The 20,638-nt window shown below is 37.2% G+C and overlaps 1 protein-coding gene across 3 annotated transcripts in view; it reads right to left on the reverse strand.

Moving 5' to 3' along the window:
- Positions 1-20,638, reverse strand: part of SLC4A4 (solute carrier family 4 member 4) — a 330,474-nt gene that overhangs the window by 180,225 nt on the left and 129,611 nt on the right. For all 3 annotated transcript variants that reach the window (XM_069458317.1, XM_069458318.1, XM_069458316.1), the window contains exon 4: positions 10,297-10,432. In XM_069458317.1, coding sequence (XP_069314418.1) covers positions 10,297-10,432 — 136 coding nt within the window. The remainder of the gene's footprint in view (positions 1-10,296; positions 10,433-20,638) is intronic.

The raw sequence follows: 20,638 nt of genomic DNA on the forward strand, positions 1-20,638 counted from the left end.
GCCAGCATGTTTTTCTCTGTCTTCCTTTAATATATATTTCTCAGCTGACACATGTTCCCCTCTCACTGAGATGCTAATAAAAGCTTTACCCTTCAAGTCTGGTTCCACATGTGTTTAAAAATACACAGATCTATCCTGATAATAATAGATCTCCTATTAACCTTGGCCATGGAACAAACAACGCTCTTTCATAGCTTCTGCTTTCTAAGACTACTAGACATTTTGATAACTTAGCAATATATAGCAATAAAAAAAATTAATGGAAATGAGAGCAAAACACATTTGACAGACTTTATATCCCACATATTACACACACAGACACTTCCTACACTGTTAAAGGAAAACAGGAACGCATCATCATTTTGCTATTCATCATGATCCAAACAAAAGTGCTCCTTTCTTTCACTTCAAATCTTCTGAAAGATATTGAAAAAGATAAAGAGGGGGTTAAAAATTGTTTTTCTGCATTCTTCACTCAAAGGTTTAATGATTGAAAAATGTTTTTCTAGGAAAAGCTAAATGCTCATTGAACTCACTAAAGATGAGAACAAAGGGCAGAGATCAGAGGAAGCTCTACATAAGGTATTATTTATAGACCTCTTACCACCCCTAGAGGAGGGGAAAAAACACATTAGTAGAACCAGGAGTGAAAAATAGATCAAGAGATCAGCCCCAATGTCAAAGAAAATTGAGAATTTTAATCAAGTCTGACACTCGTATGATTCAGAAGCAGGTTAGCCATGTCCAAAACCTCTCCCCACCATGCTGCTCTCAGGCAGGTTGTCACAGCCTGGCAACTCCCACATGTCAACCGCCACCTCGTCTCCAACCTCACCGAAATTCTAAGACCCTGAGAATTTCCCCCAAAAATGTAATCGGTGGAGATTTTTAGATGTTTGCCTCATTAGTTAAAAAGTCAACAACTCCAAAGAGGTTCTAAAGCTTCAGGAATGGACTTGGTTTATTTCTAGAAAAGTGGAAGAGATATATTCCAAAAAACAATGAAAGACCCCTAATATTCTTGTATGTCTGTGTTCATGTCTGTGTGTCTCATTAAATTAGCATTTCTTCATGTTGGTTCAAGTTAGAGCCAGAGAAATAGGAGGAAGTGGGATAAAAAAAAATGGCAATCTTATACTCTTATACGATTATATGGATTTGACCAAAACAATAAAAAGAAATGAGGTAATTGGGGTTATTCTAAGAATCATCATTTTATGGAGTATATTACATTGGGTAACATTAGGTATATCGTATTTTCATGCTTGCTCACAGAATCTCTAACCATGTTTATTGGTATTTTGAACATGAATCATATTTACATCTGATGTTATAATTTATTGCTCAAGATAAGACTCTAGAAAACAGAAGATTCCATTGCATATGAAATCAAGTCAGGATTACGTAGAATTATATCATCTATAAAGTGTGTAGTGATTCCTTGATTCTTATTCTTAAGATTGTACTTATTTTTAAGGGATAGAACCTTTGGTCATAGTGTTTAAGTCCAAGGTGAACAACCAGGGCCACCTAGGAACTCTGTTAAGTGGAGTGTTTTAAAGGCCTTTACTTCCCTCTTATCTTTCCTAAATGAGCTTCCCCTTCTATCTTTCACCGTCAACCGGTACTGCCAAACCTGTTGCTTAAAAGAAAACTTAGCCTCACTTATATATGGTATGTAACAGTGGCTCTTTTCTGCCATCATCCTTGCTATGATCTGAATGTTTGTGTCCCCTCAAAACTCATATACTGAAATCCCAAACCCCAAGGTGATGGTATTAGGAGCTAAGGACTTTAGGAAATGATTAGGTGGATCATTGTCCTTATAAAAGAGTGCCCAGACAGCTAGCTAGCCCCTTCCACACAGCAAGAAGGTGCCACCTATGAGAAAGCAGGCTTTCACCAGACACCGAATCCGCTGGCACCTTGATCTTGGACTTCCCAGCCTCCAGAACCGTGAGAAATACATTTCTATTGTCTCTAAGCTACCCAGTCTATGGTATTTTGTTATAGCAGTTTGAATGGGCTAAGATAATCCTCAGCTGTCCAAACAATATAAGTTTAATAAAATGTTCTTTAAAAAGAAAAGAAGCAAAACCACTGCAGTCCTTTGTGGCCTATCTTTTATTTATCCTCTCCATAGTTTATATTGTACGCAACCTGATGGGACTTAAATATGACATTGAACAAGTTTTAAAAGCATGTTTAGAAATCGTAAATCCAAACTAAGTTGAATTTATGGAATAGCATTACTCACCCGCCTGGATTACACAAGCTCTTAGGTCAAGATTTGACCATAAAGGAATGGAAACATAAAGTCTCAAAACTAGCCAGTTCCTTAAAATCTATATTCCTAAGGGATAAGTATTATCTCATAGCTCGGTTTAGCTTTCTTTCACTTTGAATTCAGTAAATATTGAATGTTGTAATGATCTCGTATTATAACATAGCTTAAAGCACAAATAGAATTCTGGGATAATGCCTATTAAGTTCCTTTAAAACATATCGCTTTCATTGTTCAAGGAACTGATTATACTTCCAACATATGCATTTAGACATAAAATACTGGTTTGCCCAATTAAATAGATCATTTGCAGGTAGTTTCATTCCAGAAACTACACATGCTATGTCTACCCTCCTCACATATCAAGGACAAACTTGAAAAAAAACCTGAAAACTACTCAATTCAAATCAGAACCCATTAAAGAAAAGGCTAAGGCAAAGGTACCAAAGTTCAGCCTATTCAAATGCCGATGAATCTTCAAAGGTACTTTAGAACCATATAATTACATCTTTTTTTTTTACAAGAAGACATTTTTACCGTAGAGTGTACTAAAAGCCACTGTCTACCCTTCATAATAACTATGAATAACCATATATTTGCAATAAGTTTCCTACTTTTCCTTTTGTTTCAGTATCTCACGTGTTACAGAAAAATTCATTTCAGAAGTTGGCTTTGTAAATGCTTGCAATTACAAAACTGTTGTAACCTTGGAGGAGGAGTTCATTAGGTAAAGTTTATTTATTCCAAGGTCTCCAAAGAATAATGATAAAGTACTTTGCAGTTTAACACACTTTGAGTGACTGCCAACCAAACAACATTTCACTCTTTTGTTGAAGAAACAGAAGACCCACTGGGAATCACTGAATTTTGCAACTTTCCAATCATATGATTAAATACAATTGACAAAAAACAAGATCTCTAATTTGAAAACATGCCAGTTTTACAGTGGAAAATAGAAAATAGACATGACCTTTACACTAAAATATAACCCAACTACGTATAACTATTGAAATGACATAGATTTCTTGCTAACTAATAAGTACCTCGTCACACATAAAAGAAGCCAATGCTAGTGTGCCCCCAGGAGAAATGATGTTTTTAAGAATTCTCAAATTTCTAGATCAACTATGAAAGGTATTGTATATAATTACATAGATAGAACTACATAGAATGACACAGAAAATTCAATTCTGTGAGTCTTTGTCTTACAGAAAAAAAAACAAACTTGGTCTGAAGTAGAATTTCCCAAAGTAATCCAGTAGAGAAAATATAGAGAAGTCAGTGTAGATTGGGGAGAAAAAGGTCTCTCTCCAAATCCACAGTATAAGTGCATGTGTTGGTGTTTTACGGTCATGCCCTTAAGTCAGGTTGATCAGTGGTTGGGCAGGTCAATTTGCCAAGCAGAAACACAAATGAGTGTTCATTCGTGATGTCCAATTGGAAGTGAAACAGCAATACCCTTTTCCTTTGTTGGCTTGTGTTCATCGAAACTTGTGACAGCTTTTACCTGGGTTTGGCCATACACTTTGACTTAAACTGGGGAGTGATCTTTAACATATATTTGTATAACAGTGGTGAAGTCCAGCACTGTCCATCTGAAAATTTGCTGAAGAAAAACTGAAAACCAATAATCATTTTTGCAGAGATATTCCTAACTCAAAGAATAAAGAATTTGGACAGGAAGAAAAAGGTCCTTATCTCTTGACTTTGGGTCACCATCAAACCTGAACCATGAATTATACTTTTACCAGTTCGCTTCGTGAACCCATTAGCTGATGCCTAGTCACCCAGACACCCTTAATGGGAGCATAGTCTTCTTTGCCAATTCTAAATGATTCCATTATAATTACTGCTACATTACTGCACGTCATTATTCTAGTGACCAAATGTGCAGAAGTGCTCTTTAAAAAAAGAATGACATTCTCTGCCATTCCATTGGTACATACATTTTTCAGGTCTGATAAGTCTACCCTTTCCACAGGCTTCAACTTGTGCTCTATTTTGGAAGAGCCACTGAAAATTCAAAGTTCTAACTCTTAGGAAAGAGAAGAACCTGGAAAGAATATTAAAAAGAGGGTGGTAGAGTTGGCTGTTGCTTTAAACTTCAATAAATAAAGACTCCTCTTGTTCAGTATTACATGACTACTGTGCTTTCCAAGACTTCAAAAAGGACGTTTCCCCTACTCTTGAGACAATTCTTCTTATTTTTGGAGGCGTAGGGCCAACCTGAAATTCCTGAAGTAGAACTGAAACCACAGTAACGCTGAGGCTCCGTGTAGGATATTCTTGGTCAAATTAACTCATTAGCCAACTGAAAAGTATGGAGCCTTAAAAGGGAAAGAAGGATGATATTGAGTTGTGGGGGGTGTAGGCTCACAGCAGAAATTACACTAACCTAGAAAAGTCTGGAGGATTAGCTCTCTAAGGAATAAAATAGTATATCAATTGGGGTTTTCACAGAAAAGCAAAGAATCCTCAAATTTAGAAGTTGACCAGAAAAAGATTCATGCCACATCTTCACATATAAAATGAATCCCATCTAAGCACTAAACTTTTATTAGTCTAGTAGGTTTGAGAGCATTTAATAAGGGGGAAAAAACTATCATATCTGGAAACTGGACATCACAAATCGAATTCAGAAATGGCTGTGAAAACATTCTAAAGCTCAGCATGTCACAGGAAATAAAGATTAGTGAAAAATCTGAACATTTTTTGGAGGCATAATTACCACCAAACCTCTCCACAGAATTTAGGAGGAGCAGCAAAGGAAGATTCCATTAACCAGTGTTTCTTGCGCATGGACTGTGTGCAGGTGGTTTTAGGCACTAGGAATACAACAATGAACGAAACAACTGAAAATTCCTGCCCTCACAGAGCTTTAATTCTACTGGGAAGAGACAGTATTAAGATATATAATATGCTAAATGATGGTAGGTGCTAAGGACAAAAATAACGGAAGGTGAGGGATAGGAAGGGTTGGGGGAAGGTTTCAAGTACAGACAGGGCAGCCACGGAGCTGGTAATATTTGAAGAAAGACTGGAAGGAGGTGAGGAAATGAGCCATGCCAGCAACTGTGAAGGAGCTGGGCAGGGAGGGCATGTCGGACAGAGAGAATGGCAAGTGCAAAGGCCCCGAGATAGTAGCCTGACTGGCTAGGGAGGCTCAAGGAGAGTGAACAAGAGGGAAGGAAAAAGGAGATAAAGTCAAAAAGATAATGGTAGATTGTTCAGGAAGAAAGTAAGAACAGGTGCAGAGATCAATGAATTAGGAGACATCTGTAGTAATCTAAGTAATAAATGATGGTAGGAACCAGAGTTGTGGCAGTGGGATGGGGAGAGACCTCTAAGTATGTGAATATCTTTGAGGGCAAAATAGAATTTGCCAATTGATCACATAACAGGTGTGGAGTCAAGGAGCACTCCAGCGTTTCTGGCTTAAGTGACTAGAAGAAAGGACTTGTTATTGAGATGGGGAAATCTGCAGGAGGAGTAAATCTGAAGCTCAGTTTTAGACATGATAATTCTGAGAATCCTATTATCCCTCCAATTATTTGATTCCAGTTAAATAAGGAAAGAAGCCTATGCTAGAGATATATTAATAAATGCAGGTGTCATCAGCATATTAATGACTTAGTTTGAAACTTTAACTCTAGGTCCTCTTCTGAGCTTTATCAGTGTCATGCTGGGCGCGTTGCTGTCTGTCATTCCACAGGCACCCATCAGTCAAAAGGAGACAAACTGTAACGAACCCCAATTTATTCAATTATTATTTCTAAGAAAGTATTATATTCAGTTGTTTCCAAGGCAATCAATTCTCAACTAATCATACACTCATACAAATATTTATGGAGTACCTGTTATGAACCAGGCACTGCCACACACTAGTAATACCACCGTGAACAGACAGACATGGGGGTTCTCATGTTCAGATGAATTAGTGTAATGACAGAGACCATATGAAAATAATAATATCACATATATAATTAATTTATTAACAGTAACTGTGGCAGTCCTATACAAGAGAAGTTACAGAGTGTAGGCTGTGAATACTTTTTCTTCCTAGTATAGTACATTCCCAACACACTTCCTCTCCAGCAGTATAATCTCTTGGGGACTGACTATATCACCAAATTGGCACATGTGCTCCCAAGGAGATAAAGTGTTTATGAAAGGGAAAGTCTTTGAGACCATCTTAATCTTTAGGAATCTCAAATGAAAACACTATGTCCATCTGCTTTAATTACCTATACAATGAACCGTGATCTCTCTGCTTTGCTGGGACCAGGTGTCATGTAAAATATAGTCTGCATTTGACTGAAATAGAAAACATAATACTATACCTGAATTCTACTCTATGATAACTACTCAAACACAATTTCAAGATGAAAATAAGAATATAAGTAGCTCTTAGAGTCACAGATGACTACACCAGTCTACCCACAAGAGTTAAATTTTAGAGCTATCAAATATGCATACTATTAGAAAGGAGGCAACCCAATATAATCTTCATTAGATAGAATAGAAAAAACTCAAGCTTGGGAAGATGATGTCACTTGCTCAAGTTAAACAGCAAAGCAAAGCCAAGGCTAGACCAAAATCTCCCAATACTTAATTCAGGCTGTACCAGTGCAATTCTTACTCTCTATTTTCCTATCAGAAAGAAGGTGGGGGGAAGAATGAAACAGATATATTAGTAAAAGTTTTTGCTTTAGAAGCATTCTTTTGGAGGATGTTTTATGTATTAGAAGAGTATTCTACAGAGGAATTTTAACATACAGGTTACTGGTTCTGAGAGAGGGGAATAAGAGACAATTACTAGATCATGGGAGGAAGCTCTGAAAGCAAAGAACAAAGAGCTTCAAGAGAGAGCATTAGAGATGGCAGAGTAGAAAACATGCTATGAAAAACTTTTTAATTAGAAGAAGAAAATATTAATTAGCTATCAAACAGAAGAGTTAATACAAGCATGCCCACTATAGGTAACTATCAGCAAGAAAATTATCTAGCAAATGGAAAATAAAATATTTAAGAATTAGGTCTCTTTCCTACTGTGAGGTTCAGGAGTAAAACATAATGACTTTTTTTTTTTTTTTTCCTGAGCATGGTTTAAGTTACGGAAGGTAAGAAATTTTCCATGGTGTCTACTAAACTTTTTAAAAGCAGGTGTTTTCTGCAAGGCTAAGCTACCTAGAAATTCTCGGTAAGGAACCAAAGCTTCTCCAACATTACCAAATGAATTAATTTATGAAGCATCTTCAGTATTAAAATCACAAATGGTTGAAGACATTCAATTATACATTCAACTTTTGGAAATAAAAATAAACCCATAAACCTACAAAGTATAAGTCTGAGTAACTAAACTACAAAAAAAAAAAATCCAATTAACTTGATGAAGACTTGATTACAAGTGGTATATAAAATTTTAACTATGGCTCAGAAAAGAGTTATTTTATTTTCTTCTATAACTCTTTTTTTAAATTTCAGAATACTACATGGGTACAAACACTTTGGTTACATAAATTGCCTTTGCACCACCCAAGTCAGAGCTACAGGTGTGCCCAATCCCCAGACAGTGTGCAGTATACCCCTTAGGTGTGAATTTACCCATGCCCTCCTTGCCCCTCCCACCTGCCCAACACCCAATGAATGTTACTTCCCATATGTGCACCTAAGTGTGCATAGATTAGTACCAATTTAATGGCGAGTACATGTGGTGTTTGTTTTTCCATTCTTGTGATACTTCACTTAGAATAATGGGCTCCAGTTCCATCCATGTTAATACAAGAGGTATTAGTTCCACCATTTTTATGGCTGAGTAGTACTCCATGGTAGACATATACCACATTTTATTAATCCACTCATGGATTGATGGGCACTTGGGCTGTTTTCATATCTTTGTAATTATGAATTGTGCTGCTATAAACATTTGAGTCAGGTATCTTTTTTATAGAATGTCTTTTTTTCCTTTGGGTAAATACCAGTAGTGGGATTGCTGGATCAAGTGGTAGGTCTACTTTTAGTTCTTTGAGGTATCTCCATACTACTTTTCATAGAGGTTGTACTAGTTTGTAGTCCCACCAGCAGTGTATGAGTGTTCCTATCTCTCTGCATCCACACCAATATTTGTTGTTTTGAGACTTTTTGATAAAAGCCATTTCACTGGAGTTAAGTGATTTCTCATTATGGTTTTGATTTGCATTTCTCTGATGATTATACATGTTCAGCATTTTTCATGTGTTTCTTGGCCATTAATCTATCTTCTTTTGAAAAGTTTCTGTTCATCTCCTATAACTCTTAAAAGAGGCTTCATACAGAAAAGGAAAAGCTATTGGGTTATTGCTTCTTTATAGCTCATCTGCTCTTACTGATCACAGATGATTAAACAAATAATTTCTTTCTCACTCCAGAATGACCTCTCTGTAAATAAAACAGCAAACATAAATCCCTTTTCCATCTATAGCCACAGAAGAAGACTTTCACCTATCTTTGCTTTATCTTTCTTAAACTCAAAGCTCCAAGAAAGATTTGGTTTTCCTTATTCCTCAGATTGTAAGATATTATATTAAACTCATTTCAAATTTTCAACAAGATACAGAGATCTCTGTAAGACCCTCTTTTGCTCAATGCTGTACTCTCAGTACCTAAAACAGTGCCTGATGTACACTAATCATTCAAAAAACACTGGTTGAATTGAATTGATTTGAACTTATAATTATAGACTATAAATGGTATACCATTATTTTATTTATGAAGGTGAAATACATTGGTATCACCACATATTGATGACAGTGAAAGATCAACAACCACAATATATCAAAGTCTTTATATCACATGACTGTCATATGTCACAGAGGAAGATTTAGTCTGAAGTATATAACTGAATGTGCATGTAAAAAAAGCCTTTTTTATCATGAGGTTAATGAAACTTTAGATTTTTGTGCAGTGCTTAACAATTTACAAGGCTTTTCCATATATATACACATATATGTATATAAATATCCAGATTATACATACATTGTATAATAATATATTTACATATGCTACATAGCATATATATTATATGTAGTAGGCATTATTATCCACTCTTTATTGATAACGACACCAAAGTCTAAGAAACTGAGTGTCATGTAGCTAAGAGGCAACAGAATCTGAAAGTACAGCCAGGTCTATACACTCTAAATTCAGGTGAACCTTCTACTTGCTTTCAGCTGGATATCTAAAAGATTACAGGTCTTTACTCGAAATACAGCAGTCTCCCTTATCTGTGGGGAATACATTCCAAGATCCCCCGTGAAAGCCTGAGAGCACGGATGGTACCAATCCTATATATATTATGTTTTTTTTCCTATGCATACATGTCTTTGATGAAGTTCAATTTATAAATTAGGTACAGTAAGAGACTAACAATAACTAATAGTAAAACAATAATTATAACACTACATCATAATGGATTTTATGTGAATGTGGTCAGTCTCGCGTGTACATGAACATGGTGTCTCTCTCTCTCTCTCTCTCTCTCTCAAAATATCTGAAATCATGGGAATTAAAACCAAAGACAGAGGAGGACTATCATAATAGCAACCTCATGGTAATCCTCATTGTCTTCACAACCTCCCTCCTAACAGGGGATGGGTAATAAGTCAGACAAGATCTCACAAGATATCTTGGCATGTGGACACTATGGAAATGATAGCCATATCTCTTGGCTATCATTTTTAGGTGCTTGAGCTTGTTATCTCTTTAAAATATTGAGATTTACTTCTAATTCCTTAAAAAGTCAAAATTATAACAACACAGATCAATGAAACAATGCTCCAGAAGTGAATAAGGGGTGCCCTGCATCTATGTCAATGGAAAAGAAAAAATAGAATCATTTTTTCCTTATCCCCGCCAACATGATGCCCAGCAGCTACCCAGAGTGCTGAGGCTGGAGAAAGCACTCCCAGGCACAACCATCTGGCCCTGTACTTGCTTCCCCAGGTCAGTACTGCAGGCAATCAGCTATGCCTCACCTGGCTGTCTCCTTCCACTCCATCTCCTGCCCGTCCACGGCCAGCAACTCATCCAGTTCCGTGAAGAGCTGTGGGGGGGCTGGGCTGTCATCCTCCTCTCCCAAGATGAATCGGATGCGTTCTGCGGCCGGGGAGACTGCAGAAGTGAAAATACTGTGGTTAAACATTGGCTGGACAACCCTGAGGAAAGTGTAGCTCCGGGCTCTTCCTCTCTCCCCCAGGCTATTGGGTTTCCCTTCCACATTTTCAGTGGACATCTTCCTTTCTGAGCCTCCCTTATCCCCAATCTAAAGCCAAAAACAAATCAAGTCCTTCTCTATTCCTCTGGTTCGGAACTGTAACTCAGTGCTCCACCACTCTCCAGAAGGACAGCACTCCAATTCTGTGTGCTGTGTGACAAAAGGACCTTTAGCCCTCAGATGAGCTGAGGTCCAACCACGCAACTTCCCCTCCCTCCCCACTTATGACCCATCCAAAATTATTAGACAGAAACCAGCTTGAACCAATCACATTTCCATACAGCAGTGGGAGGGGCGCCGGAGCACCCCGGTGCTCAGTTTGCCCCAGGTCCCCGCCTACCACCCCGCCCCCCGCATCCAATGCCTAAAGCCCATGTTCTCTCAGGCTCCTCACCACCCATAACTAGCTAACTGGAATATTTAACAAGATGGAGCCTCTTCTTTACATAATGGTAGTACCCAAAAAGGTTTGGTCACACTTCAATGCACTTGAAAAACAAGCCCAAGTAAAATATTGTACATCTGAGGGGGGAAAAAAACGTTTCTAACACACTCAAGCACATAATTGAATGCCCTACTAGCTCCTTTTGACCCCATCTCCTGAAAGTCATGTAATGAAAAATTAACCAGAATTTCCCCCAGGTCATGGGTTATGTTCCCTTTCTTTAAAAAAAGAAAGAGAGAAAGAAGCAAAAGAAAAGGATTTAAAAGTTGAGGGTCATTTTACAAAACTAAGGTTCATGGATAGTCTTTATAATCCCTGGGTAAAACCAAGAGTGGCATATACATGCGAATGAAGTTCAAGTACACACAAATAAACACACACACACACACACACACACATTCATAGAAATACATGTGCACAAACCTAATTAAGACAAGAAAGTCCTTACCATCTGAGAACTATAATACAAGACAGAATAAAATTCCATAGATCAAAATTTATTTACTACAAAGAAACCCGTGAAAATATTCAACCTAACTATAGTAGTAATCAAAACTAATTGTTAAAATAAAATACCTGTTTTACCTATTACAATGGAAAAAATAAAAAAGAATGATAATGGCCAATGTGGGCAAGGGTTTAGAAATCACGCACCAGCACCTCCCCATTTATTTCACTGATAGGAGCAGAATGGGAACACCTCTAAAGGGAAATCTGAAAGGATATGAAGATGTTTTAAAAGTGTATATATACTGTGAGCCAGCAATTCTTCCACTAGAAATATATTCATTCCAAATAAATAATATTAATAGTTATCTCAAAGATTTAGCTACTGAGGTGATCATTCTAGCATTGTTTATAATTGAGAAAAACAGAAAAATCCCAAATGACCAAAAGGTGGATTGGTTAAATAAAGTAAGGTACACTCTACACAATAAAATACTAATGAATCATAAAACATGAAGTCAAGATTGCTGTTTTTTTTTTTGACATGTATACCATATAAAATTAAATGAAAATATAAAAACCATAGGCATAAAGTGACCCCATTTTAGTAAAGAAAAAATACATATGTATATCCATAAAATAATGCCTATAATTGAGACAGCCCTCACTTTGCTCAGTTCTGACTTGTGTGCATTTGAATTACCACACTTTAGTTAAATAACACAAAAACACAGTTCAAATTTCAATTAACATGGTATATTAACTATAATTGTGCAAAGTACAAGCTTTGCTGCGAGTTTTTCAGTCCACAAATCACCACGTAACTAGCAGATTACATCATGATTTTTGACCAATCACAGCACTTCTTTCAAAGTCTGTCAGTGATTGGTCACTGCATGTTTGTTACTTGGTTCACCCACAGGCAGCAAAGCCTGTAGAATTGTTGCCTTCTTGTCTTCTGATTATAAATCCACATGACATGGATCATCAAAAGAGGGAATTGGCCAACAAAGATGAAAGTACAGCACAGAAACAAAAACTGACAATATTGGAAGTGAAATTTGTGTCAAATATAAATAGAGCTATAGAAGACATAGCTGCCCATGGAATGTTGACTATGCTTTCATCCGCCATTTGAGAGACTCTGGATATACAGTCAGATGAGCTTAGTGAGGGTGAACTTAACCTTATAAATAAGGAAAGTGGCTGTGATGAAAAGGATGTTGGTGTCCTGGAGAAAGTGACATTGGCAAAACACTTCACATTAAAGGAACTGTAGGAGACATCTCTTCACATGGAAAGCACAAACGATAAAATGTTGTAAGTTAATCTAAACTTAGCATGACAATTTGTCTAGGCATAGAAAAAAATGTGTTCCGTATCATAAGTTATACAATAGGAAGAAGGCAAGCACCATTCAAACTACTCCTGATAAGATCTTACAAAGAAATAAACCACTTTAATCTCAATGTTTCTAATGTTTTAAATGACTGTGTACTAAGTAAATAATAGTTTTTCCTTTTTTTTTTTTTTTTTTTTTCCATTTCCCTGTACCTTTACAGCCAACAAGAGAGATTTTGGTGACATGAAAATTTTTTAAAGATCAAGGAACAATAACTTTTCCCATGGATTATTAGAATCACTTTGCATAACTGTACTTTATGTGGTCATTTTTATGGCCCTGCACAACTCTGCAAAACAAGGACTGCCTGTATCTACAGGCATATTTAAATACACGTGTATATTTTAAATGTTATACAGTTTACTTCCAGGGCTTCTATTTTCTTCCATTCATTTTTCTATAAATTCTAAAGTGTGTATAATTCATTCATGGATTCATTCAAATATTTGAGTGCTGTCTATGCTCTAGCTAGACTTTGTTTCAAGCTTTGAAGACAAAGCAAAGACCGTGACAAAAAGATCCCTGATCTTGCAGAGTTTACATACAAGTAAAGAAAATAAACATTAACTAAGTCATTAATTTAAGTGAATAAATAAATTAGTACATAAAGCAATATAAGAAATAATATCTGTTAACTATAAGTGTTGGCAGAACATAAATAATGTAATTGAATAAATATTCACATAGAGTACAATGAAGATGTTTTATTTCTAAATTAGAAAAAAATGGCTTTGGAATTTCTTATTATCTTTGGGAGAAAAAAATCTAAAGTTCCAGGACTTCTGTGTTAAAACATGTGCAATGCCTTTTCAATCAAGAAATGGGAAATAATTATTTTAGATGATCAGGAGAGCATAAAAATGGAGAAATAATAGGCATTATTTGGAACCTGGACGATACTTTTACGGCACAGAATGTTCACAGTACTAAAAATTTAGTCATTTTATTCACCATAGGGATTCTGAAATTGACGATCACAAATTTGGTTCACTTTTCGTCAACATTCAATATCAAAGATCCCTAAGGTAGAACCAGCTTTTAGAAGGAAGAAGTCTAGGGTTAGGCAATCAACTTTCTGTCCATTTCCAAAGATGGGATGTAGGTTTATCCCCGCCGCTAACGGAGAAACATAAATGGTTCTCCTCCTTCTAAAACAGAATCTCCTGCATAAACAGCACATATCTCTGCTCGGCTCTAATCCATGGGGCATTACTCTGTGGTCTGGCATTCCCAAACACAAATCACTACTTACTAGACAGCAACTTAGCAGTGACTGCTGCAAAACAGAATGGAAGAAAGATGTAAAATTACCTCCAGGTTTTGTTGTCTAGGTGCCGTTCCTAACACCTTTCATAGGTTGTCTTATTTATTAAATACAGGCCCATGAGCAACAAGTATATCAATCCTTTTGGAATTAAAATTCGAAAATTGTGTCATAAACTAGCCTGGTAATCTAGTAAGTTTCCTTCCTCAATTGCTCCCCCAGCCCTTCCCAGGAATTAGAAGTAAGAGGTCATAGCACTTGTATTGTTAATATCAACCTGTGGGAGGAACATCCTCTACGGCAAGCAAATACCCTTCCCAATTGCTAACATTACTTTTAACACAAACATACAAAATGAGTGAAAGTCCCCATAGTGAAGTATCTCAGGAATTCATTTCTACCTATAAACTTCGATCGTACCAGGAAATGAACTAACTATACAGCATTGCACTGAGATGAACAGTATAGACTCTGGAGCCAAACTTCCTGGGTTTGAATCTCAGCTCTGCTACCCATTAGCTGTGTGGCCTGAGACTTGTTAATAAACCTGTGTCTTAAGTTCTCCACTTACAAAATGGGATAATGATGATGATTATAGTAGCTACGATACAGGGTTTAAATTAGTTTTAAAAATGGTCAGTGCTTACCAGTAAAACCTGCTTGGCTTCTAAGAAAGGAAATTCTCACAGGTGTTGGTCTTGGGAGCCCTGTATGTTGAAAGTATATAAGGTAGGAAAGAAAAAAGCCAAGAGCTCTGTGTGTTTTACTTCAGTGAACTAAGTAGCTCCACCGATGAGAACACAGTAAATTCTTAGAAACAGACAATAGAGAACAAGGTGCAAATAATAAAACCCCTTCCGGCTCACTTTAATATTAATACCTTGGAGGAAAAACATCAGAAAATCAACTTGCATTGCCTATGAATAGATTACAATTCTAAATAATAACTAACCTAATTTCATCTTAAAAGAGAACTTGAAGAAAAATGAGAGGGAGGGAGAAAAACTGTCAAATTAATCCAATCACCTTTGTCAGAACAGAAAGCCTGTAGATCAAAGTGAAGTTAATGCCTCTAATCTGCTTTGACTTTTTTTTTTTTTAATTCTGCCCTCTGGTTAAAGTGTGTTTTGGCTTTTTTGAGTAGCTGGAGAATTTCCTGGAGGGCCCTGCCTCATTGGGGTTATCTCTGACCAGTGTCCACATGCAGGATGACAAAGTGGTGGTTTACTGGGGTTTGGGGGAGATCCAGGGCTCCCAAACACCCATCGCCAACAAGGCAGACAAAGTACACGGCAGGAATGCCATCCACACCACTCCCACCACCAGCACCCACATCAGACATCACCTGCACACCATCACCTTCGTTCCTGCTGAGCCTGAACTTGGCCTCAGGGTTCATCTGGGCAGCCACTACCTACCAGTCAGAGACAGCACAGGAGAAGAAACCTCTCTGCCAACCTTGACGATGAGACAGTCCATTCTCAGTTTGCTTCCATGTCACTCTGGCCCCAATCTATGTGTCAACCTTGTCTCCCACAGCAACACAGCATTGTTCCATAACTGAGAGAAGAACATACCTGCTCCTTTTCCCATCCCTTCTTCATTTTTCCTACCTAGAATATTAGAATACTCTTTTCTCTCTTCTCTAACTCTGACTCCATTTCTCAGTTTAAAATTCTATCTTTTCCAGTATCCTATATTAACCATTCACGGAAGCTTGGCTCTTTCCCTTATTCAAACCATTATGACACTGTATGTCTGCATTACTTGTTTAGGCACAAATAAACAGCCTGTTCATTATTACCTGACTTTTATATTAATACATGTAACTTCCGTTCCCAACTAGATCACCAAACTCCTGGAAGAAAGAGTCTGTGTTTTATGTACCCTGCTCAAAGACCAACGTCATGTCGTGCACATAATAGTTACTGTAAATATTAAATTATGGCCGGGCGTGGTGGCTCACGCCTGTAATCCTAGCACTCTGGGAGGCCGAGGTGGGCGGATCGTTTGAGCTCAGGAGTTCGAGACCAGCCTGAGCAAGAGCGAGACCCCATCTCTACTAAAAACAGAAAGAAATTATATGGACAGCTAAAAATATATATAGAAAAAATTAGCCGGGCATAGTGGCGCGTGCCTGTAGTCCCAGCTACTCGGGAGGCTGAGACAGGAGGATCGCTTGAGCTCAGAAGTTTGAGGTTGCTGTGAGCTAGGCTGACGCCACGGCACTCACACTAGCCTGGGCAACAGAGAGAGACTCTGTCTCAAAAAATAAATAAATAAATAAATAAATATTAAATTAATAAATTAGATAATGGCTGAATAAACTTTGGATATTTTCCAGTACATAAAAGCATAACCATTTGCAAAAGGAAGCTTACATTAAGAACCCTGAAACAAAATATCTTTTGAAAACTGTCCTGACTCTGCCGTTCCCCTTAATCCATCTTTGCATTAGCTGCACGTTACCAAAATACACTAGCCATTCTATGCTGAGTAAGCCACAAATAAAAGAATGAACACTTTGGGTAAGCTATTTTCCTGTGCTAGAAGCAATCTCCCCCTACTCTGAGGGACCACGACCCTTAATCTGCACTTCTATTAAAACATCCATCTCCACCTGCTTTGTATTTTATTCACCGCTGTACTTTTGTCTTTGCACCTGTACTAAGAGAACCATCTGGTTCATCCCTTACCTAAACTAGTCTTGGTGCCTGCCTTGGGCACAGTGAAGTTAAACCAAAAGGAATGAATGACAAATGAGTCAGATAATGTATGAAAGAATAAACGGTGTATATTCTGCCCCAGTTCCTCAGAAAAGATCTTTCTCGGCTTCGTTTCTCTGGCTCTTTGTAAGTGCACCTTGGAAAATGACATGGAATGACAAAATGGAAACCCTGAGGCTTAGCAATAATATACTCCCATTTGGTAATTTAATATTTATTAGTTTTTAGTGTATGCAATACACTATGGTATTTGTTGAAAGCTCAACAAATTTTTAGAAAGATTTTTAAGACAAAGTTCCTATCCTCAGGACCTTATGGATGGGAAGATAACACATAGTAGGGAAAATTCTATCAATAAAAATGCAAATATGAAATAACTAAAATTTTTGAATGGTAGCACTGTATCAGGCATTTTGTTAAATGCTTTCCACTTATTACATCATTCATTTTACACAAGCCTATGAAATAGCCACTTTTATTATTCTCTTATATTACTCTTATATTACTGGTAAGGAAACTGAGTCATAAGAGGGTAGGGGGCTTCCCCCCCAATCACCTAACTAGTGAATGACATGACTTCAAACCCACCTGTGCTATTTCCAATCCTATTTCTTAGTTACCACACTCTTAGTGACCTCAGCTCTTAAAAAATTAAAAGAGAAAAATGGTCAAATTGTTATATGAACAATACAGACAGTAAATGTATTGGATTTCAGAAGACCCAGAAATCATAATGGCATATGAAACAGTCCTAAAGTAAATTAATAGAACATGTGGTTCATTATCCACCAAAAGGCAATGTGTGAATGAATGTGCTCTTTTATTTTCAGTCTAGGAAGTATCCCACTGTGGCCACCCTGCAAGCTACCAAAAAAAAATTTTTAATAGAAATAATTATCATACTGACCAATTCATACTGAGCATGACAAGTCTACATATAAATTCCCTTCAGTAGATTGAATGAGGACTTCCGGATTTTGCATTTTCTCTTTAGCAAAGTTTACAATCTGGTAAAGGCTCTCAAACCAAAGTTTAAAAAGAAGTAACTATTTAAGTTATTAATGTGCTATTATCAGCTGCTTTATATAGTTATCATTTTAAGTATTCATTTCTGTCCTTTATTTTGAAACAAAAGTTTGTGGGTAGGTATCATGGCTGTTAAAACTTTCACAATTTATCTAATTATCAGACTACTGTAGCAGGCTAAAAATACAACTAAATGTATATATAAAATCCTCAAACTTCATTTTCACCTTTATAACTAAAAGAAATAAGAAATAACTAAAACACACACAAACATTGTAGTGGCAGTAAGTCTTGTCCACTAAGCACCCCCATCTCTTTTTCTAATGACAGCATTCCATTTTCCTGTGGAGAACTATCTTTATACTTACATAGCCATTTGGTTCAACCCACACCCTGTGACCCAGGGCTGGGCAATGAGCATATCATAACTCCTGGCCACAACAATTCATTTTTCAGTGGATGCTTTACCTAATCCAGACCAATCAGAATGAGTATGTAAGTGTCAGCCTTTTACCGAAACTACTAAGAAATCAATTCTTCAGTTTATGCTGAAGCTAAGATTGCAATAAAAGCTGTGAAGTACAGATGGCCATCTTGCAACCCTAAGAGAAGAGGCTGCCTAACAATACAGTAAACACGGAAGAACTCAGAACCAAGGCAGAGATAGGTTCCTGAGCCCATCACTTAAACACCAGTTACTTTTCAATCATAGGCGACAACTCCATTTTGGATTAAAAGCAAAATTGTTTAAAACAATCTGAGCTGAATTTTTTTTGTCAACCTGGAACCAAAGAGTCCTGATACACACTTCCACGATTCCATTTTAATTAGAGTAGAGCTAATTTCCATATGTTAGGGGCATCCCCATTGCAGAAACTTTTTTAATAGAGTCCGAGGTTTGGAGTCATCTGTACAAGTCCACTAGATTTTCTCCATGCCTTAACATACCTTTGCTTCAACAAATCTGGAAAATTACTATCAATTTACATGGTAGCAGGCTGCAGACAGGCAAATTAGATGGTTACTTTTTCTGTTTCAAATTATCTAAGAAACTGAAACAGCCAAAGAGCATTTATTAAAATAGATAATTGTAAACATATTTAGGTATCCATGTATTAATCCTCTCCCACTCTAGAAAAGCTGTCAATTATCACAACTCTCCTTAATATGCTGTGACATTATTATTCAGCTGTAGGGAGTCAATAGCACCAAGAGCCTGGATTTTAGCATATTATCAAACTATCCTAACTTAGGAGCAGAGTTAAGTTCAATTTCAGCTAGCCAGAGGTGACAAAAACTAGAGTTTACACAGACATTTTTGAGAAATATCTGTACCTTATAGTCTTTTATCTTCAAAATGAAGGAAAAATAATTTATCTGGAGTTTGCACTATAAAAATGTTATCAGGAGTCAGGTGATACCTATAAGATATGCAAAATGGTTTAGAACTGTGGTCCCCAAACCCCAGGCCTTGGCCTGCTAGGGATTGGCTGCAGAGTTCTCTCCCCTACCCACCCTCCACTGTCCGTGGAAAAATTGTCTTCCGTGAAACCAGTCCCTAGTGCCAAAAAGGTTGGGGACTGCTGCTTTAGAACATAAAGATGGTACTCCTTATATTCTCTAATTTATTATGCCTTCTTCTTTCATAACTTCTGCCAACACAGCAGGTTAGAAAAATTAAAACTAGGAGCTCCATCACTGGTGTTTATATGCAATTTTTTCCCCAAATGCTGTTAAGCCATTCAACAAAGAGGTATTCCCAGTGATGGTCTAGCAATAAAATTAATTCGGTCTATGAAATTCCAGGGCACACCATATTTAAAAAAGAAAAAATTAGCCTACAGCTTTTTTGGTCTGCTGATTCTTTTATTAATAGTAATAGTAATTATTCCAATTGTATTAATTATAATTATATTAATATTATTTCAATATTTCAAGAATCTATTGGCGAAAGAAGTAAAATTCACACCATTTTTTAGCAGCCTCAATGGTGACCTAAACTAACTCTGATTCACAGTCATTTGAAACCAAACATTTTGCCAATTTTTCTGGACTTTACCTTCCATGATATCATTTTCCCCACATAATACAAGTTTGCACGATATTCATGAACCTTTGAGAAGAAATGGGTTCACAGAAACAGTAATCACCCAGTGTCATTGACCCTAGGACTGCATCCCCATCATAAATCAACCTTCTAGGGATCAGCTGGGTCACCAAGGAGTGTTTCACACAACTCAATTCCAGCCCCCTGTTGATGCCTTCTGTCTGCAAAAACCATCAGTAGGAGGGACCACATTACAGACACTGTCACCAGACCCTACATGACAATTTCAATACCCTGCCAAAGATGGTACCTCCCAAAGTTCCCAAAGAGGTGTCAGAATCCCAGGTTTTGGCACCAGAGATGTCAAGGTGGGAGTCTGCCCTTGGTTCTTGGTGTGCTCTTGGCCAAAGAGTGACCACGCACACCAGAGTGTCAAGTCCAGACTATCATCCCAGTCCTCTGACTCCTTTCTTGGAAAAATCACAAGCAAGGCCAATAGTAACCTTAGACAGAGAGCAGTTTCACAAGAGCAGCTCTTTATTGTAGAATAAAATGGGTCTGTCTCCACAAGTACAGAGAGACAGACCAACTCACTTACTTACTTACTCACTCACTCACTCATCCACCCACCCATTCACTTCCTCCTGACTTCTCAGATTGTTTCCTTTTATTAGCCCAGTCTGGAGGCAGGATCTTGGGAGGTGTAGGATGTTAGCAAATGATCAACAGGTGTCTTCAAAATTCCA

The sequence above is a fragment of the Eulemur rufifrons genome, chromosome 24 (genome assembly GCF_041146395.1).
Source record: "Eulemur rufifrons isolate Redbay chromosome 24, OSU_ERuf_1, whole genome shotgun sequence".
Classification (NCBI taxonomy): Eukaryota; Metazoa; Chordata; class Mammalia; order Primates; family Lemuridae; genus Eulemur; species Eulemur rufifrons.